Here is a 22,034-nt window from a genome sequence, read left to right on the forward strand (position 1 = left end):
TGTAGATTGTTCTGAGTTCGGGTTTTGCCCTGTGTAATATTTTGCATGTTTATGCGACGTTTCGGTGAAATCACATTCACCATCATCAGGCTGAAGTTTCCAAGCTTCGTGCTGTTGTAAAATGGAATGTTTGCAACTGTCATTTCTTCCTAGTATATAGTGTGGGGGTGGAGATTTGGTTTGAATGTAGCAAATAGATTGGGTGATTATGTTTCAGTGATCTGATTGGTTGGTGTAATCATAATTATTAGAAGGATTGACATGGTGATTTTTATGAAGTGTTTTTTGTTTAAGGCTGGTTTCCAAATTTCAAATTTCCAAATTCATAATTATTAGAAGGATTGACATGGTGATTTGCTACATTCAAACCAAATCTCCACCCCCACACTATATACTAGGAAGAAATGACAGTTGCAAACATTCCATTTTACAACAGCACGAAGCTTGGAAAGTTCAGCCTGATGATGGTGAATGTGATTTCACCGAAACGTCGCGTAAACATGCAAAATATTACACAGGGCAAAACCCGAACTCAGAACAATCTACATACATATACCCGTGAAAATTTACGAATATATATATATATATATATATATATATATATATATATATATATATATATATATATATACACATACATACATACATACATACATACATACATACATACATACATACATACATACATATTGTCTGTTTCTGCTTACCTCCACTCCTTCATGTTGGCTAAGGAGAGTCTGAACTCCAAGTAGGTCATAACCATAATCATCTCTGGTCACAACCGCTTCTTTCTCCTGCATCCAGCCTTTTAGGTCATCCACATCACGATCATATTGATGAACTTGATGAGCTGCTCTGAGATTCTGATGAAAGGAAAAAAAAAATCAGTAAGACTTGACCCTCCCAAACCGACTTAAAATTGCTCATGACGTAAGACAGATACAAGTGAGAGATACTGAATAACATTGCTGTAGTATCATAGGTGTCAGAGGTGGGTTTCAGCAGGTTCTGATCAATTCTGGGGAACTGATAGTGGAAATTTTGAGTGGTTTGCAAAATCAATAAATATCACCTCTGACTGCCCCCGCCTCCATCTATGCTCTGCTTCCCAAGTCCCAGCTGATTGGGAAGGAATGGAGATTCTGTAGTATCCTTCTCCTGCCACTCCCACCAAGCCACGCCCATCAAGCCAAGCCATGCCACGTCCGCCATGCTATGTGCACAGAACCACTAGCAATTTTTCCCCCCAAATCCACCACTGATTTGTATGTTATAAATTATGTTCTAAATATCTGATCACTTTCAATTACACCTGCTTCATTTTTAAAGGAAAATGCTGTGGTTGTTTGACACAGTCACTACCAGTCAACAAATCTTATTCTAATAGAACAAGATAACATAGAGGTAACTTATGCTTCTATCACTGTGCATTATCAGGAATATAGTGTAATAGTATTGTATGATCATGAACAGTAAAACCATACCATTCTTTTCACCTTGTTGTCCTATATTTTGAATTCAATCAGTTTGTCCATAATTTTTGATTATATGTAGTAACTCAAAAAGTATAAACAATTTTCAATCATGACAACATTGCCAAAATGCAAAAGTGGGCCATTTTGTGGGCATCAGAGGTTAGATTTTAACAGGTTTAGTCCACTGGCAAAATCTTTTTTTTTTACTGCCAATCCCGTGGGGGTGGCTTGGTGGGCATGGCAGGGTACTGCAAAATTTCCATTCCTATCCCACTCTGGGGCCCCCCAGAAGTAGTATTCGCTGGTTCTCCAAATTCTTAACATTTCCACTACTGGTTCTCTGAACTACTCTGTTGGTTCTCCAGAACTTGCTGGAGTTCACCCCTGGTTTGATCTTTCAAAGGCAGAGCAATAATCTGTTGACTGGAGAGTCAGGGCTGAACTTTTTCATATTTGGAGGTTTGGGAAAGGTACAAAGATAAAAAAGATAAAAGAGCCTATTAAAAACTCAACATTATTACTAGTTTAAAGTAATTTGATATTTTATAGATAAGATAATTTATTTGAACTATATGAACTATAACATAAAGATAACAGAGTTAAATTTAACAAGAACATAGAATGTATGTGTTATATTTCTGTATTGATCTGATTATAATTAGACTTTTTTGTACTAGTTAGACTTCTATAATAAGAGGAGCAATGGTAGCTCTCTTAAATGTTGAATGTCGTTTGTCTTGTTTGTCTAATGAAAAATAATAAAAATATATTAAAAAAAACCTCAACACACTTCTTTTGCTTAATATAACAGAATGGCAGGGAAACTCAGAATCATTCTGCCAATCTGGGTGATCTAATTTTTTCAAAAACTACAACAAAGGAGTGGGATGGTATGTGACACACGATCCATACATGGCTCATTCATATCCTAAGGAGCACACATCTGGATAACAGGAAACTCACCTCTGCTCTTGTTTGGACAGCTTGCTGCAATCTCTCCCATTTGTCATGGATATCCTGGGTTTTTTCCTGGATGTGGCTTATTTGATTGGGACACATAGTCCTAAGATGAGATGCCAGATTCTTTATCAATAGAACTTTGGTATGGCCAAGAGTTTCTACCTCTTTCATAAAATCTTCAAATTTTTTCTCTAGAACCTGTAGCACCAAACAAAGACGTAGCAATCAGAGTTATTCAAAATCTCCCTTCTATTTCTTGATATTAGTCTTGAGATAATATAAAAAAGTGGCAGATAGGGCTTGGAAAGTCACTTAGCATTTTTTTAAAAAGTGCATGCTTAATAACTAATACTAATAAGCCTGCTACCCCATGAATCCCAGCGACTGATAAGGTCCCACAGAGTTGGCCTTCTCTGGGTCCCATCGACTAAACAATGTTGTCTGGCGGGCCCCAGGGGAAGAGTCTTCTCTGTGGTGGCCCCGGCCCTCTGGAATCAACTCCCCCCGGAGATTAGAACTGCTCCCACCCTCCTTGTCTTTCGTAAACTACTGAAGACCCACCTATACCGCCAGGCACGGGGGATTTGAGACATCTTTCCCCCAGGCTCCCTATAATTTATGTTTGGTATGTATGTGTTGTCTGGTTATAATATGATAGGGTTTTAATTATTTCTTTTAATATTAGATTTATGCCACTATAATAATGTTTTTATCATTGTTGTGAGCCGCCCCGAGTCTTCGGAGAGGGGCGGCATGCAAATCTAATAAATTAGTATCAAATTATTATATTGCGGGACCACCTTTTGCCACATGAATCCCAGCGACCGGTTAGGTCCCACAGAGTCAACCTTCTCCAGGACCTGTCAGCTAGACAATGTTGCTTGGCGGGGACTAGGGGAAGAGCCTTCTCTGTGGGAGCCCCCAGCCCTCTGGAACCGGCTCCACCAAGAGATTCGTACTGCCCCCCACCCTCCTCACCTTCCATAAGAGTCTAATGACTCAACTGTGACAGAAGGCTTGGGGCTATTAGACCCTAGCCCCCTGGGTGATGACTGTAGGTATGTTTTGCTGTGTGAATGGGAATGAGTGATTTTAAATGTTATTAGAGTTTTTAAAGACATTTTAGCTATATTAATTGGATTTTTAGATATGTATACTGTATATTGTTTTGATATGTTGTGAGTCGCCCCAAGTCCTCGGAGAGGAACGCATATTAATCCAATTAATTAAATAAATAAATAAATATGTGAACCACTACTAATCATGGAACATCAGGAACTATAGAATATAAAATATAAAATAGTGTAGTTGAAGTATTCCAAGGACAACATCTGCTCTACCTCCACATTCTCCAGATCCTGACCATAGTTATCTGATTCAGCCATATTCTGTTTGCTCAGCAGCCAAGCAGCCAACAGTTGGGTTTCCCTCTCAAATTGATGTAGTTGTGATTGTTCCTGTAAAGATTTAATTTGTCTCTCTGCTTTATCCTGGAGAGACAGATATTGTTCTAAAACAGACTGGAGTTTGGGCAGGATAGTTGGACTATAAAGAAAGATAGAGAGACACAATCAGAGACAGAGAAGGGAGTTTAGAAAATAGGCATCACTCATCAGTATCCCTGTCCCCAGCAATTTTCATATACAGCTCTTGCTTAACTTAAACTAAAAAATTATATTTATTACCTATTTGTCTGTTATTCTACATGTTAGTAATGGTCTGAAATGTGAAAATGTACGTATAAGATGTGCATGAATACCATTTGATTTCAGAGAAACCCATTGTTTGCAAAATTAGTACTCTATATTCAGGGCCCTTATTAATTCCAGATGTGCTTAAATATGAGCAAGATGACCACATTTAAATATCCTGATAGCATTCTATTCATAAGAAAAGGATCTTTGCCTTGGCTTTTCTCCCAGGTTTTGGGATAAGATGAAGCAACTGCATATTGAAAGCTTGACTTGGCATCAGGTTTTTGTTTTTAATATACTTGGTTTTTTAATTTGGTTTTTATGTGCCACAGTTCAAAAAAGGTTGAAAATCACTGAGCTACAGCTTGGAGAAAAATAAAGTGCTGAACTGTTGCTGGGACCCACTCCTTTACGCACAAATCTAACCCCTGGTCTACAGCTTCTTAAATCCTCATATCCTCTGGAGCCAATCTGATTTTAATAGCATTTCTGGGATTTTCTATTAAGATATGATTGCTAGCCATTAGAAACTGTCTGCAATTGACTAAGCTATAATTTGATATGTTGTGAGTCGCCCCGAGTCCTCGGAGAGGGGCGGAATACAAATCCAATTAATAAATAATTAATAAATAAATTTCTTTTGTCTGTTTTCTAACCATTTTGATCTCCTTCCCATCTGTTGCAACTAACAGCTGCCATAGGTAAGAGGATCCACATTTGTATTTGTTGATCTTCTTGAAAACACAATAAACCTTATTGTGACATTAAGAAAACTTGTTCACATTTTAGATTCTTATTTGATAAGATCACATTTGAATAAATATCAGCTCCATCAAATAGTCACAGGGTTGTTTGTAGAGTTTTATAACTCATATGCTGGTGACAAAACAGAAATTCAAATATCACAAATGTTTGCTCGCAGAAGGGGCTTTATGAAATAATGCCTGAAAAAGTCTTGAAGATAAAAGAAACTATTTTACTAATTCTGATTCTGATCAAGAAAGTTTATGAACATCTACCTTTCTGGGTTATTGCTGTTCAAGAAATAGTCTCCTGTTTCCTTCAGCTTCTCAATTCGGGATTTAAATCCCTCCAGATCAAGCTTTGTGGCTTCCATTTTACGTAACAGGGCTTGAGTTGATTCTTCATTTCTCCCATAATCTGGAGTTTCTAGCAGAAGTCCTTTTTCTGCCATCCAGGATTCCACTTCCAAAAGCTGAAATTAAAGCAGGTCTGATGGGATTCGCACATAAAACAGACAATTGTAATTTGCTGAAACAGAACTATATTCAACAGAGACAAAACAGACCAGGCATGCTCTCAACTGAATATGTGGATCAACGTAAATCCTATCCATGCCAATATAGCAGATATACAGTCCCTTCTGTCAAGTATTAGACACATTATTTTTAATGCAAAAACTATGCAATAGTTGTACACACGTTTCTACAAACCCCAATGAATATTAAATTAAGGATTAATATTTACATTAAGGATGTTGATGACATGTTCCATCATCAATGCTAACATAAAATTCCAAGGAAGAGAAATGGTAGCTGCAGGAAAGAAAGCCCTACAGCATTCTGATTCAGAGTAGGAAAAGGAACAAAATTGGAAAGAACAGTAAAATACTTTGACTTTTGAGATGTCAGACTTTTCCAAAAGGAGGAAACGTTTTCATTCATTTCATTTAATACTTCATTTAATATAAGCTAGGTAGTAATATCCATTCAGACTCTGACAATGTATTTACTTAATTAATAGAAAATATATGGCTCTCCACAGAACACAAATATGTGATAGCAAACAGAGGCCTGCTGACATCAAATGGCTTTCCTGATTTTGCTAGTCTATATAGCTACCCATCAATCTGGGGAAAATGCTCCTGAAAATGCAAAAATGAATTGCAAAAACCCCTGGGAATAACATTGTTCAAGTGGGAATGGGTTAGATGAGAAGCATTGTATTAAGGATAATGAAATTTGGCCAATTCAACTGAGTTGGTTTGGAAAAGAAGTGATGCTCTCTTGATAAAACAGTTATAATTCCATGGATCTAAATAGTAGAAATTGAAAATAGCTTTCCATTGCTACTGTACCTCACTGAAAAAAAGCTGGGCTTTATGAGATTCTATAAGCCTCCATCGTCTTTCCTGAGCTTCATCCTTCAGATTTTCAAAGGAAATTATCAATTCTTTTATTTGTTCCAAAATTGTCTGGGAAACAACCTGTTTTTCCTTCATCAGTTTCTGCCCAGAACTGATAACTGCTTTAATCAAGACATCATGGTTGTTAATTTCATTTTCTAAATTCTAGAAAATACAAGATAAGAGATACATGTATTTTAAAAATGTAAGCATTTTCTCCATATATTCATCAGTATGTCTATGTTTTTAGGTTTTAGATTTTGCTAACAATGTTAAATGCCCATGCAGAGTTTGGCATCTATAGGAAAATTGCCAACATAAGCAAGCATCTACTCACATGAGTGTAATAAAAGCCTCCACTTTGATGGAGTTTCCTTAATAGCTGAACTGACTCATACCAACAGGTAATGGTAAAGAAGGTTAGCACATCCTAATTTGTTTCTCTAGCTATCAACTTAGAGAGGTTAGGAACAAGTTGTGCCTTATTCATAAATAGAAGGACATCTTTTAAAAATGCAAAACTACTCTGGGGATTTTAGATGGAGATTTAGATACTTTTCAGGTCACCATCACAGAAACCACCCAGTTAATATTATATCAGGGATGAAATGCTCCTGGTTTGTTTGTGCCTGTCGGTCATCAGAGAGCTGGTCGCAAAGGGACATGAATGCTTTATGCACGCGCAGAGGGTATCTCCGGGACCGTCTTCTGCCACACGAATCCCAGCAACCAGTTAGGTCCCACAGAGTTGGCCTTCTCCGGGTCCCGTCGACTAAACAATGTTGTTTGGCGGGACCCAGGGGAAGAGCCTTCTCTGTGGCGGCCCCGACCCTCTGGAACCAACTCCCCGCAGATATCAGAATTGCCCCAACCCTCCTTGCCTTTCGTAAGCTCCTTAAAACCCACCTCTGTCATCAGACATGGGGGAATTGAGATATTCCCTTTCCCCTAGGCTTATAAAATTTATGCATGGTATATCTGTATGTATGATTGGTTTCTTAAATTGGGGTTTTTTACATTACTTTTAATATTAGATTTGTTCATATTGTCTTTTTACTGTTGTTAGCCGCCCCGAGTCTATGGAGAGGGGTGGCATACAAATCTAATAAATAAATAAAATAAATAAATAAAAAGAACTCAAAGGCTGGCGTCCAGGCAGGTGGGTGGAGCCTTGTGCTCCCTTTGTAACCAACTTTCCGACAACTGACGCGAACAAGCGAACTGGGAGCATTTCACCCCTGTATCCTTTATATTTTAGAATATAAACAAACTTATTTCACCAATTACAAGAAAACAGTAATGCTTTAAGTATGAATGAAATATGAAACCTGATGTAGGTTTTGTAATATTTGTTGCTGTTATTATTTACACTATTTTTGCTGTTAATCTGTACACCGCAATGTTGACTGAGCTGGTTTAAAACTGATGAAACAAACAAATAGATAAAATTGTCATTGTTTTAAATTAGGGAACCAAGAAACTAGAACAATTTTTATTTCCGTGTTACTATCTTTAAAGTTTTTCAATAAATAATAGCAGATACAACGTAGAGAATGTAATATTCGTTTGTATACAGATAAGAGGTGCAGACCTATTTCTTGATAGCTTGAATAATAGAAGAAATACGTGGCAGTGGTGTTTCATGTTGCAGAAGATTACTGTTCCCCCAGAAAAGTGGTTATCAACCTCAACAACTTTAAGACATCTGGACTTCAACTCCCAGAAATCCCAAGCCATAAAATTGCTGAACTTGAGAAAAACTGCTCTAGAAAAAAGATATTGTTCATTTAATTCACACTGTGAAAGTGTGAAAAACAAGCAACTTTCTGAAGACCAGAAAGTGAGCTTATAGGTGATAAGCTAGCTAAAATAAATAAAAATAAATCCATGAAAAAAGTGACAAAGAATTTCTCTCTGCTCCAGTATTCCCTGCTTTGTAACTCCAGCTGTTTTACCTGGTGCTTTTCCTGTAAGCTTTGAACAGTTGCCAGTGACTGACCATAGTCTCTTGAAGATGCTAGAGGGAATTTCTCCTGAATCCAGGTAAACTCTTCATTGACATCCTGGAGGAATTGGTACAGCAATCTATTGGCTTCCAAATGCTGCTGCCTTTCCTGGAGTGGCTCCCTAAAGCTTTTGTATCTGGAGATTCAAAATGAAACCATGGATTTGATTGTTTTTTTAAAGAAAGAAAGATGATGGAGTAGCATGCATTGACTGTTAAAATTAAAGATACCAGGCAGGGGTAGTTCTCATTGTGACATTTTGCCCATGTGCACATGTTTTTTCTTGCACGCATGTGTGCGTTCCCTCAGGCAATTTAACTTTCAGGCATGCTCAGTACCTGAAATCGTCTCGAAACACAGCTGATGAGCTGTGGTTTTGGTGAAGGAATAAAGGTCAGTTTAAATCCAGAGGAGGGCGGAGGGCCCTTTTATAAGCAGCAGAACAAGAAAAACCTCCAAACAGTAAAAAATTTGCCAAAAATTCCCCCCAAAAGATGGCGGCACCCATAGATTGACACCAACCGAACCAGATTAATGATGCCATTGTCTCATCACTAGCGGGTTGCTAACTGTTTGAGCGACCCGGTCCGAACTGGAAGGAACCCACCCCTGACACCAGGCTGATAAATTGAAGAATGATAATACAGTGTTCCCCCGATTTTCGTGGGGGATGCGTTCTGAGACCACCCGCGAAAGTCGAATTTCCGCGAAGTAGAGATGCGGAAGTAAATACACCATTTTTGGCTATGAACCATATCGCAAGCTATCCCTTAACACTTTAAATCCCTAAATTACCACTTCCCATTCTCTTAACAACTATTTATTCACAATTATTACTGGTACTCACCATTGAATAAGATACTTACTGATCCTGATATTTATACACATAATTATTTATTAACAATAATTATTTTTTTTGATATTCATTTGAAAAAAATATTATTTTGGCAATGACGTATGAAGTCATCAGGCTGGAAAAACCGTGGTATAGAAAAAAAACCCCGCAAAATATTTTTTAATTAATATTTTTTGAAAAACCGTGGTATAGGCTATTCGCGAAGTTCAGACCCACGAAAATCGAGGGAGCCCTGTACTATTAAAGGTGAAAGTTAGAATATTTTGAAGGGAGAGCACAGCAGGGGGAAACTTTAGAACCATTCAAGTACCTGTGTACCACCTGGTCCACTCTTATCTCTATCTCATCTGCCAGAAAATGTTTTTCCTCCTGGAATTCTTCCACTCTGTTGATCAGACTTTGGAAATGGTCCCTGTGGGCAGCAAAACTGGCTTCCAACTCTTCTTGTTTCTTTAGGAGATCATTCAGAATCAGCAGATTGTCGCTGCTTTCTGGTATTTTCATCTCACTGTCTAGGTCTTCCAACCATTTATCAGCCTCATCCACAATTTGTAGAAATTGCAGCGCCTGAAGCCAGAAGGGGGAAAATCTGCATAACTAATGACATTGAAAGACTGTAGCCCCTAGCAGTGTTCCCTCTAATTTTTTTATGGGGTGGGCGGAAAAGTATAGTGTCTGAGCGGCAGTCCCTTCGGGACTGGGCGGCACAGAAATAATAAACAAACAAACAAACAAATAAATAAAAACCCCACCCTGTTTTGCCTCAGAGAATTTCAAAATAAAATACTGTACTGTGTGTCTATAACAGTGAGCTCATAATAGGGCAACTCTATCAATATCAAAATGCCACTTAAATAGTTGAGCTAGTTTCAAACTAAATTTTGATTTTCTTTCTCTCTTCCTTACTCCCATTCTTTTTCTTTCTCTTTTCCTTTCTCTCTTTTTTCTATCTGTTTCTCTCCCTCTCTCTCTCCTTCCCTCTCACTCTTTCCCTCTCGGCTTCTGGGCAGGTTTGGAAAACTCTGAGTTGATGATGATTTTTAAGTGAGCGATTGCTCACTGCTCAGCTTAGAGGGAACTATGGCCCCTAGTATCATTTGTGGATCGATGAATTCTGTCTCTGCAATAGCCTCACACAAGCGTATACATCAACACAATACATTTAATTTAGTCCTTTTGATTTTTGCTAACTGAAAGTTAGTTAACCAGCTTGGGAAATTTCCAGAATGACAAAGTTATCACTAAAGCCTCGAGTTCTTTCCTGTTGTGTTTTACCTTGTAAGCATCCAGAATTTTTTGTTTCTTTTCCTCACAGTTTTCCAACAACTCATCCCAAAGCTCATCTATTTCCTGGAGTCTAGACTGGAGGATATCAGAAGCATAATGCCTTTCATGGAGCATTTTCTCTCCTTCCTGAAAAAAAAGATACACAAAGTCATGTTTTGGGACTTAGCTTTCTATATGATGTCTTTAATAATAATAATAATAATAATAATAATAATAATAATAATAATAATAATAATTTATTAGATTTGTATGCCGCCCCTCTCCAAAGACAACTATACTTTCCAGCAATCTTATTGTTAGAAACATAGAAACATAGAAACATAGAAGTCTGACGGCAGAAAAAGACCTCCTGGTCCATCTAGTCTGCCCTTATACTATTTTCTGTATTTTATCTTAGGATGGATATATGTTTATCCCAGGCATGTTTAAATTCAGTTACTGTGGATTTATCTACCACGTCTGCTGGAAGTTTGTTCCAAGGATCTACTACTCTTTCAGTAAAATAATATTTTCTCATGTTGCTTTTGATCTTTCCCCCAACTAACTTCAGATTGTGTCCCCTTGTTCTTGTGTTCACTTTCCTATTAAAAACACTTCCCTCCTGGACCTTATTTAACCCTTTAATATATTTAAATGTTTCGATCATGTCCCCCCTTTCCCTTCTGTCCTCCAGACTATACAGATTGAGTTCATTAAGTCTTTCCTGATACGTTTTATGCTTAAGACCTTCCACCATTCTTGTAGCCCGTCTTTGGACCCGTTCAATTTTGTCAATATCTTTTTGTAGGTGAGGTCTCCAGAACTGAACACAGTATTCCAAATGTGGTCTCACCAGCGCTCTATATAAGGGGATCATAATCTCCCTCTTCCTGCTTGTTATACCTCTAGCTATGCAGCCAAGCATCCTACTTGCTTTCCCTACCGCCTGACTGCACTGTTCACCCATTTTGAGACTGTCAGAAATCACTACCCCTAAATCCTTTTCTTTTGAAGTATTTGCCAACACTGAACTGCCAATACAATACTCAGATTGAGGATTCCTTTTCCCCAAGTGCATTATTTTACATTTGGAAACATTAAACTGCAGTTTCCATTGCTTAGACCATTTATCTAGTAAAGCTAAATCATTTAATTTGCATGTAAATGAAGAGATGAAATGTAGGAAGAATTCAGCACCTTTATTGTCTATTAGCTAGAACTAATATGGACTGCCAGCAGGCTGCAGGGAAGCTGCTTCTAAGGGCTTCCCTGAAACCTGCTCTCCACTGACAGCAGTTTATTTCTCCCGCTGCTAGATTATCCAATCAGTGGCAGCTATGCAAATTTGTACTCCAAATGTCAGTACGTAACACTTATCATTATAATAAAATTTAAGATTTTTTTCTATTTTTTATTTTTGCCTAAGATAAGACTGCAAATTATTTGTTTAACTAAGATACCTCTAGAAACACCTTTTCAGAAATTCTCATTTTTTGAAATGTACTGAAGCTGGTCAGGCTTGAAAAGTTATTCAAAATGTATAGGAACAACAGCACAGCATCTCCTTAAAAATGCATCTTTTGTCAAATTTCTGCATAAGACTGAATGAGAAGATAGCTACTTTTATGAAGCAATTCATTAAAGTAGCTGTATGTCTAATGAAACTCCTTAAAGGAGACATGTTTTATATATGGAAGACAGCTGCTTTAAGGTGGTAATGTGTTCATAGTCACAGGTGTATTGCTGTCTCTTCTAAATTATTTTTGAATAATTATAATACATAACATAACAAATCAAAACATAACAAAACATAACATAAAATATAACATAACATAAAAATATCTGGATGTTAATACAACAACAAAACACAGCATGGTATTTACTTACTGTTTTTATTCTGTTGAGATGATTTTTGTTAGCCACAATCTCTGCCTGGAAAGTCTGATGCTTCTGTAGTTTAGTTTGAAGATTGCTGGGATCTCTCCAACTCTCATCAAGGGCAATACTGCTTTTTTCACACATCCAGGCAGCTATCTTTGGATAGAAAAACACAGTTATCAGACCACTGATTAGATTCAATGACCAATATTCCAGGAACTGGAACAGCTCCCCATCTGAAACCCTGAAAGAACAGCAGCAAATCTAAGAATTTGTCTAACAGCAGCAAATCTAAGAATTTGATCTCTCCTTATACTTTTTGGACTATACTATTGTACCACATTTTGTTCTTATTGGCTATGCTGGATAGGATTTATGGCATTTGTTGAGTATTGGAAGTTTTCCAAATGTCTTTTTCTGGTACAGCAGGGGCATCAAACTCAATTTCATTGAGAGTCACATCAGGGTGAGTTTGACCTCGGGGGAACATGGCCGGAGGGGCATGGCCAGCTAGACTTCACATGTCAGGGACACCGGTGGTGGCCCAAGGACTCTGTCAGCAAAAATGGAGCTTGGGAAGGCCATGCAAAGCTCTCCTGAGCTTCATTTTTACTGGCAGAGGCACTGCAGGCTGGTTCTTTCTGTTTTCAGGCTGGCCCCATGGACCAGATCTAAGCACCCTACGGGCCAGATTTGGCCCATGGGCCTTGAATTTGACAACCCTGTGGTATAGAAATACTCACATATATATATATATATATATATGTTTATATGTGACCTCAAGAAGTTACAGAACACATTATACCTCAAAAGAATTATGCAGAAATTTTTGTAATAGCCGTGACTCCTCCAGCTGACGCCTCCGCATTAAAGCAATTTCCAGAAGTTTTTCCTTTCTAGAAAGAATAAATAATATTGGTGTTATAAGTCAGTGCAGCTTGTTAAACTGCTTTTAATTTCAGAAGTCATTAAATTAAATGGAGGCTTAATCTTTGCCAGGGCAGTAGAAAGAAAACCCAAAAAACACAGCATGAAGAAATGAAACAGCAGAGTTGTTCTGCCAATGGGCACTATTATAAAAATATTATCTTCTTTCCAGAGCAGGTGTGGATTCAGACTGGTTCGCCCAAACCTGTAGTGACCCACTGATGATGTCACAATGATATCACCAACCTGGTTAGGTCAGTACTGATCCATGGGTGCCGCCATCTCTTTTTTAAAAATTTTTTTAATTTTTTTTTTATTTTTTGAACCTATTTTTTCTTCTGAGCATGTGCAGAAGCTGAGTTTCCGGCATTTGTTTTTGGCTTAATTTAAAAAAAAAATAAAAAAAATTGGCACTGCGCATATGCACAGCATGAGAGGAAGTAAACCAGCTGCAAAGTAAGTTAGAATCCACCCCTGTTCCATAGTGAGGACCCGGATTGTGGGGGCAATAGGCTGGCTCCGTTAAAAAGTGCTATTGCTAACATGTAAGCCGCCCTGAGTCTAAAGAGAAGGACGGCATAAAAATTGAATGAATTAAATAAATAAATAAATAAATAGATAGATAGATAGATAGACAGACAGACAGACAGACATAGATAATAGGTAGGTAGATAGATGATAGATGATAGATAGATAGATAGATGATAGATAGATAGATATAATAGGTAGATAGATAGATAGATGATAGACAGACAGACGGGCAGACACAGAGAGAGAGAGATTTAAAAAGAGACAGAGCAAGAACTACACTGCTTCAGACAAATGATTATCCAACATCTTCTTAAAAACTTCCAGTGTTGGAGCATTCACAACTTCTGGAGCCAAGTTATTCCACTGATTAATTATTCTGACAGTCAGGAAATTTCTCCTTAGTACTAAGTTACTTCTCTCCTTGTTTATTTTCCACCCACTGCTTCTTGTTCTACCCTCAGGTGCTTTGGAGAATAGGTTGACCCCTTCTTCTTTGTGGCAACCTTGAGATAGTGACTCCATGGGTGGATAATCTCTGTATTCTCCTAGGGTTTTATTTGAAGCACACAATGATGTAGTTAATGAGTGGCAAGTAATAATAAAAAAAAATAAGAGAGAGGAGAGGGGTGGGGTGGCTAAACCATATAGAATATAAATATGAAACAGGAGAAAAAACTTGAATGATACCTTCTCAACACAGCCTGGCACTTAACCATTATATTCTCTGAATCATAATGCTGACTGTCCTTCAGCTTTTGGGCAAAGATAGATATATTATCAATCTTCATCAGATGGGTGTTCAAGTCTTTTTCAAATTGCACGTGCTTTTGCTGCAGACTTTCCACACTAGATATCGAATCCTGCATCAATTAGAACAAGTTAATGTAATATGGAATGGCAGTTGATAAAAATTCTGGGAATTTGTTGGCAATTAAAAAATGCCCAGGTTGGTAAGAGTTGAACTAATGCCATATGATTACTCCAACCTACTCTCTGTTATAAGAATTATGTTTATAAACTGCCTAAATGTGTATAATTCATGCAGGCAAGAACAATAGTGGGTTTTGTCCTAAACAGACAAATTATTTCTATGAAACTTCCTTTTTAATATGTCATGAAAGAAAATTAGGTTTGTCTCAAAGCAATCTTTGAGGTCTATAGAGATGATATATAATATGATATAGAAGCTGTCCAAAGTCATTTTATTGGTAAAATGAGTAGAATATAAATTTAATAACTAAACAAACAAACAAACAAACAAACAAACAAACAAACAAACAAACAAAGTACTGCAGGGTTTCCCCCCAAAAAACTCTTGTTCTGTATGTACGTCTTGAGTATTGGAGAATGATGCCACAGACCAGAAGGCAAAATCCAAAAATCTTACTAAGCCTCCCAAAAGATACAGGATAGTATGAGAAATTCAGTGGGACTGTGGTAGGGAAAAAAAACTGAAAGTAAGTATTCCAAAATGGTTAGTTCTGCACTTTTATTCTATGCCTACACTTTCCATTTTTGAGGGAGGATAGTCTATTTCACTTACCCCCAAATCTTTGTTTGTTAGGAAGGCTTCTTTGCTGCTTAGCCAACTTTCACTTTCTTCCACATAACCAAAGAATATCTATTTAGGAGGGAAAGAAAGCTCTGTCACTTACCAATGTAATTACATTTCAAAGTTCAATGGCGCTTAGTTGGAAATAAGAGTCCTTAGAATTGGACCCATTGATGAATACTATTGAAGAGTATATAAGTATATAAAAGCTGTCCATTGAGCCATTGCAGTAGTAACAAAGAAGAAATTTGTAGGTTCAGAATAGTGGTAGATAAGCGATTCCTTTTGGGCAATGTTAATACTATGTGCAAAAGAGTTGAGTTTGCACTATATAAACAAGTTAACAATGAATGTTTGTTTGTATTGAAGTACTATAGCTTTAAGAGGTAGTGTTGCAAATTGCCATAAGAGGGAGCCAGAGAGCATGATTTTCTCTCTGCTCTCTCTGTTCTTTCTGCTGATTCACTGTGGCTGATTTAGTAAGCTCTGTGTATTTGATGGTAGCTTGATGGATTTGTAAGCTATAATATATGTCTGATATGTAAGACAAAGACAGGCTTGCAATATTATTACTGTATTGAAAGACAGTGAATGATCTTATTGTGTATGACTGGACTGTTTAACTTGATCGCGCTATTTCTAAAGTAAACACTATTTTATACACTTTAATGTATCTGTCTTGTATGACTGAATAATTACCCATATCTCCTGGATATCAGCTGGAATCCCACGTTTCCTCTGTGCATGTCCTTGTTAACTCAAGGGTCATTCTGCACATTCCTTAACAGGCAGTTTTGCCTTTTTTGAGTTTGCAAGATTGTATAAATATTGTAAATAGATTTTACCCCCCAAGACTTTTGGCTATCATTTTTCTACTAATTAAATATATACAGTCATCTAGTAATTATCCATATTTAAACAGGGCAGATATGATAGTTAAATAAAGTTGTGATTAAATCAATTCTCTCTATGCTAAAAGAATTAGCTCAGGTAGATAACCCAGCATTTTAGCTTTTAACTGGGAACATCAGGGACTGAATCAAGAATTTCTGCATGTGTTATGTGGTCTTTCAGTATGCTGCAGTTGTTCTCTGATTCAGACACTATTTTGAAGAAGGTGAGATCTTTAAACATACCCATTTTTTCAAGGTTTTCCCATACAAGGAGAGTAAATCAAAAGTTCCTGTTATTTAAAATTGAAACCATGCCATGATGCATTTAAGGAGAAATATCCCACTAAATCAAAAATATTCAAAAAAGGTTGAAACTGAAGCAGAAGATCTGTTTCAGGATTCAAATTAAAAAAAGAAAGAAAAGAAAGAAAGGTAAATACTTTGTTTGGAGAGGATTCTATCTTTAACGAATAACCACCAGCAACCACTGTTTGCTTCCATTTACTATGCCAGTGATGGGCAACCTTTTGAGCTTGGTGTGTCAAAATTCGCCAAAAAACCGAGCATAACTCGGGTGGTGTGTCACCTTGAGAAAAAAACACTCTCACTCTCTCTCACTATCTTCCTTCCTCTCTCCTCTCTCACTCTTTCTTTCTTGCTCTCTCTCACTCTCTCTCTTCCTTCCTTTCCTTCTCTCTTCCTTCCACTTTTTTCTCTTTCTCTCTTTTCCTTCCTTCCCCTCTTCCCCTCCCTCTCCCTCTCTCCTACTCTTCTCCTACTCTTCCTCTCCTGCTTTTCTTTCTCCTCCTCTTCTCTTCCTCCTCCTCCTCTCCTTTTCCTCCTCCTCTTCCTCTCCTTTTCCTCCTCTTCCTCCTCCTCTCATTTTTCCTCTTCCTCTTCCTCTTCTCCTTTTCTTTCTCCTCCTCCTTCTCTTCCTCCTCCTCTCCTTTTTCTCCTCCTCTTCCTCTCCTTTTCCTCCTCCTCTCCTTTTTCTCCTACTCTTCCTCTCCTCTTCCTCCTCTTCCTCCTCCTCTCCTTTTTCTCCTACTCTTCCTCTCCTGCTTTTCTTTCTCCTTCTCCTTCTCTTCCTCCTCCTCCTCTCCTTTTTCTCCTCCTCCTCCTCTCCTTTTCCTCCTCTTCCTCCTCCTCCTCTCATTTTTCCTCTTCCTCTTCTCCTTTTCTTTCTCCTCCTCCTTCTCTTCCTCCTCCTCTCCTTTTTCTCCTCCTCTTCCTCTCCTTTTCCTCCTCTTCCTCCTCCTCTCCTTTTTCTCCTCCTCTTCCTCTCCTTTTCCTCCTCTTCCTCCTCCTCTCCTTTTTCTCCTCTTCATCTCCTTTTCCTCCTCTTCCTCCTCCTCTCCTTTTTCTCCTCCTCCTCCTCCTCTCCTTTTCCTCCTCTTCCTCCTCCTCTCCTTTTTCTCCTCCTCTTCATCTCCTTTTCCTCCTCTTCCTCCTCCTCTCCTTTTTCTCCTCCTCTTCCTCTCCTTTTCCTCCTCTTCCTCCTCCTCTCCTTTTTCTCCTACTCTTCCTCTCCCTTTCCTCCTATTCCTCCTCCTCTCCTTTTTCTCCTACTCTTCCTCTCCTGCTTTTCTTTCTCCTCCTCCTTCTCTTCCTCCTCCTCTCCTTTTCCTCCTCCTCCTCCTCTCCTTTTCCTCCTCTTCCTCCTCCTCTCATTTTTCCTCTTCCTCTTCTTCTTTTCTTTCTCCTCCTCCTTCTCTTCCTCCTCCTCTCCTTTTTCTCCTCCTCTTCCTCTCCTTTTCCTCCTCTTCCTCCTCCTCTCCTTTTTCTCCTCCTCTTCCTCTCCTTTTTCTCCTCTTCCTCCTCCTCTCCTTTTTCTCCTCCTCTTCATCTCCTTTTCCTCCTCTTTCTCCTCCTCTCCTTTTTCTCCTCCTCTTCCTCTCCTTTTCCTCCTCTTCCTCCTCTCCTTTTCCTCCTCTTCCTCCTCTCCTTTTCCTCCTCTTCCTCCTCCTCTCATTTTCCTCCTCCTCCTCCTCTTCTCATTTTCCTCCTCCTCCTCTCCTCCTCCTCTTCTCTCGTCTGAGGCCGCTGCTGCCTCCGCCTCCAGGCCAAGGGATCTCCTCGGTGGGCGGCCTCGGAGGCTGCAACAACGCAGCCCCGAAAAGGACCGGCTGTTGGTCCCTTAAAGCTGCCGCTGTCGCCCACTGTGGAGATCCCTTCGCCTGGAGGCGGCGGCGGCCTCAGATGCTGCAACAACGCAGCCCCGAAAAGGACCGGCTGTTGGTCCCTTGAACCCACCGCCGCTGCCTCTGTTGGGGCGAAGGGATCTCCGCAGTGGGTGGCAGCAGCTTGAAGAGACCAACAGCCGATCCTCATTGAGCTGAGTTTCCTTTGGCTTCCTTCGAGGCAGCAGGTGAGCTTTGCAGCTTTGCCTCGAAAGAAGCCAAAGGAAGCTCAGCTCGGGGGCGGGCCTGAAGCAGCCGCCGCCTACTCCGCCCCACGCTTTGGCCGCGCCGGGGCCAAGTAAGCTGAGGCTAGGCCTGTCGCCCCGGCTCCAAGTGCGGGGCCTGGGCGGGCAAGCATTGGGAGGGCCTCGCCGTCGCTTGGCGGGAGAAGAGTTCCCCTCTCCGCGATCCGGGACGGCATGGCCGTCAACAAGTTAGTGCGCGGGGGTCCTGATGGCTTGCTTACGGCCCCCTCCAGCTGCTCTTGCAGGGCTTCCAGGCTTTCCGCGGGGCGGCAAAGAAGCAAAAAAGTGGCACTGGAGGGACCAAGACGGTCTGCAGCTGAGCGTCTGGAGGAGGAGGAGGAGGAAAGCCAGGGGGCGGGGAGGAAAGCGGGCCTGCAATTGGCCAATTTCTTTCTCGCCTTCAGGGAGAGGAACTGCTGCTACTCTGCCATAGGGTGCTTTCCTCCCCGCCCTCTGGCTTTCTTCCTTGCCGCTGCCAGACGCTCAGCAGCAGAGTGGAGGGGAGTTTCGGGAGCTTATGGTAAAATCTCGTACGTTGTCGGGGGCCGGGTAAATGGCCTCAGCGGGCCGTAGTTTGGGGACCACTGCCTTAAAGCTCCCCGTTTCTCCAGCCTTGTGTCACCGAAAATGGCTACGCGTGTCAGTGCTGACACGCGTGTCATAGGTTCGCCATCACTGTACTATGCTGTAATTACTAATCAAAAACCTTCCTGACATCATTTATTCTTATTCTTCTGGGTTACTCCAGAATTATTTTAATTTTTTTACCTACCTGTAAGTCTCTGGCTTGATGTAATTTTAGACTTTTTTCTTCATAAGCCTGGACCATTTCATTTAATGCTTGTTGTAACTTGATGAGGGAATGATGGATCTCAGAAGCTGCATAATGGCCAGAATTGCCAAGTTTCTGACCATAGTTGCTAAGAGCACCAAATCTTTCCCCTCGAGCTTCAATCTCTGCCTAAAAGATGTCAGACAGATTGATGGTAAATGTTTAAGCAGAATCAACATTCAGGTTTTTTGGAAAACAAAAGTAGACTTTATTCAGCAACCTTCCATGATTTATATTTATGTGGAAAGTAAAGAGAACTTGGTTGGGAAAGAAGGAAGGTTTCAGAATAAAAAATAAAAAATAAAAAAACAAGTTATCCTCTCTTTGACCTTAGCAAAGACTAACTTTTAGTCTAGTTAAATCTAGAAACTTTTCATTATAAACATGTTTTTAATTGCACATTATTAAGACAAACAGCGTCTCCCATAAAAGCAGTCATCTATATCCCCAAACTTACAATTTTCTTCTTGTGTTTACAGCAGATTTTATCACATGAAGCATTTTCATGATTGTATTCTCAATGTTAATATTAATAACATCAAATGTGTTTATTTAATGGATATCTTCCATCATTTCAAATTTATGCAAGAAGTGAAGTCAGCGATTCTTAAATTATTTCATCCATTATCCACTTTCCTAGTCATTAATAATATTATTATCCCCACAAAATAAAAAAGACTCTGCTATTTTACAAAAGCATCTTAGTGACAGCTGTCCCAGACTGGATGCATAACTCACAAATAAGCAACTACAAATTACTCCATCATCTCCAGAACATACTCCATTTACCTCTACTATAAGAACCTCTAAGTTAAGTTCTGGATACTATGTATGAAACATCCCAGATATCTTATGTGATTCACTGGCCATTTTTATGGTGCAAATGATCCTCCAGCGCCCATCTTTTTCTCAAAAGAAAAACTTTCTCCCTCATTTTTATTTCTCCGAACAAATAGACTTCTGCACCCTATCTCATTTCCAAGTGGAAAACCTTCAGGAAATGTAATTACTCTTTTCTCTCTCCTTTCCTCCTGAGACTTTGCATCTTGTACATGGAGCTTTCAGTTTCTCAGAGCATGTGTTAATACTATCAACTCCTGATGTTCCTTCTTTTCTACTTTCCTTCTCTATGGTTCAGAAGAATGTTTGTAGTACAAATGCAAGTTTAGCACAATATATCCAAATTGTGTATGTCTATGGAGACTTTCAGTCATCCAGGTCATGGTTGTCCCAAAGGTGCTTGTTTAAGAGACAACTGGATCAGTTGCCTCTTGAAAAAGCATCTTTGGGACTCCAAATGTGTATATTCCAAGGGAGCCTCTCTATAACTTGTCCTGACTTCAATAGACTTCAATAACATCCACTCTGAGCAGCAGGGATGGGTTCCTCCCAGTTCGACCCGCTGGTGACATCATGATGATGTCACTGACCCAGTTTGGTCAGTGCCAATTCGTGGGCGCCATCTTTTTTATTTCATTTTTCTACTGAGCATGCTCAGAAGTTGAGTTTTTAGCACTGTGCATGCTGTCACCATCTTGTTTTCACCTTTTTATTTATTTTTTATTCTTTGGCACTGTGATTGTGGGACACGCCAACGCGGTGTGCGAGGAAGCGAACCTGCAGCGAGGTAAGTAGGAATCCATTCCTGCTGATCAGGATATTTATTAGCTTCCTTTTTTCAACAATTGTTTGAGCATTTCGGCATATGTAAGCCTCTTGGCAAAATAATTCAAACCAATAAGTACTTACAATATAACCGCCAAATTGCCAGTAGTTGAGTGTTGATATTCCATTTAAGTTCTATACTTGCAAAAAGTGGGCTCATGCTTACGCTGCTATGAATTTTAGCAGAGTCCAAATAAAGCTCAGGTTTACAGAGAGAACAGACCACATCTGAATTTAGAAACGAATGTTCTAGCTCGAAAAGTAAGCACAGAAATAAGTAATGGGAATGTAATGGCTTGGTCTGCATATTGCTACAATCAGTGTTATTTCAGTTGTCAAATATTGAAATTGCTCATTAGGAACTTTTTAAAGTAATGGAAACTATTATAAATATGGCCATGCTATGCTGATATAATTCATACTTGCCTTTATTTCTTGATGCTCCTCTATCAGGCTTTCTGCTTCAGCTAGACTTTTGGGAAGATCCCCAATTTCAATTTGACTTTTGATTTCCTGAATCCAATCTAGTAATTCTTTCAGTTCAGAGTTAAACTTCTGTAACTGGTAAGAAGCTATCAGCTTCTCACCCCTGTTGTACACAAAATAACATAAACATAATTGAAACTATTACTAAACATACTCTGCTGGAATGAAATTGAGTTTAACGTAAACAGAAAGGAGGAAAATTATTGTTTACTTATTTCAAGGGGAATGTAATAATACATACTTAGACAGGGTGGGCTTTTCACATTTCTAGTTTTCAAACCATATATTTTCCTTTAACAACATTAAAGTCCCTAGAGAAAAGCATTCTATTATTGTACATGCACATCGGATTCTGTTGCCAGGATTTGGCTGATTCTTTTTCTCCCCTATCCCCCAATCTATTTACTCAGTTTTATCCCCCAACAGGAACCAAACTAAGTGA

The 22,034-nt window shown here is 39.1% G+C and overlaps 1 protein-coding gene across 1 annotated transcript in view; it reads right to left on the bottom strand.

The window, feature by feature from the left end:
- SPTBN5 (spectrin beta, non-erythrocytic 5) overlaps nt 1–22,034 on the bottom strand; it is a 138,291-nt gene that overhangs the window by 25,316 nt on the left and 90,941 nt on the right. The window contains exons 45-58 of the mRNA XM_070740867.1: nt 21,533–21,695; nt 19,382–19,570; nt 15,283–15,360; nt 14,427–14,599; nt 13,087–13,177; nt 12,291–12,437; nt 10,413–10,550; nt 9,448–9,704; nt 8,231–8,417; nt 6,228–6,440; nt 5,149–5,345; nt 3,776–3,980; nt 2,439–2,633; nt 708–863 (exon numbers count right to left, since the gene is read on the bottom strand). Coding sequence (XP_070596968.1) covers nt 708–863; nt 2,439–2,633; nt 3,776–3,980; nt 5,149–5,345; nt 6,228–6,440; nt 8,231–8,417; nt 9,448–9,704; nt 10,413–10,550; nt 12,291–12,437; nt 13,087–13,177; nt 14,427–14,599; nt 15,283–15,360; nt 19,382–19,570; nt 21,533–21,695 — 2,389 coding nt within the window. The remainder of the gene's footprint in view (nt 1–707; nt 864–2,438; nt 2,634–3,775; nt 3,981–5,148; nt 5,346–6,227; nt 6,441–8,230; nt 8,418–9,447; nt 9,705–10,412; nt 10,551–12,290; nt 12,438–13,086; nt 13,178–14,426; nt 14,600–15,282; nt 15,361–19,381; nt 19,571–21,532; nt 21,696–22,034) is intronic.

Source organism: Erythrolamprus reginae, chromosome 1 (assembly GCF_031021105.1).
Source record: "Erythrolamprus reginae isolate rEryReg1 chromosome 1, rEryReg1.hap1, whole genome shotgun sequence".
Lineage (NCBI taxonomy): Eukaryota > Metazoa > Chordata > Lepidosauria > Squamata > Dipsadidae > Erythrolamprus > Erythrolamprus reginae.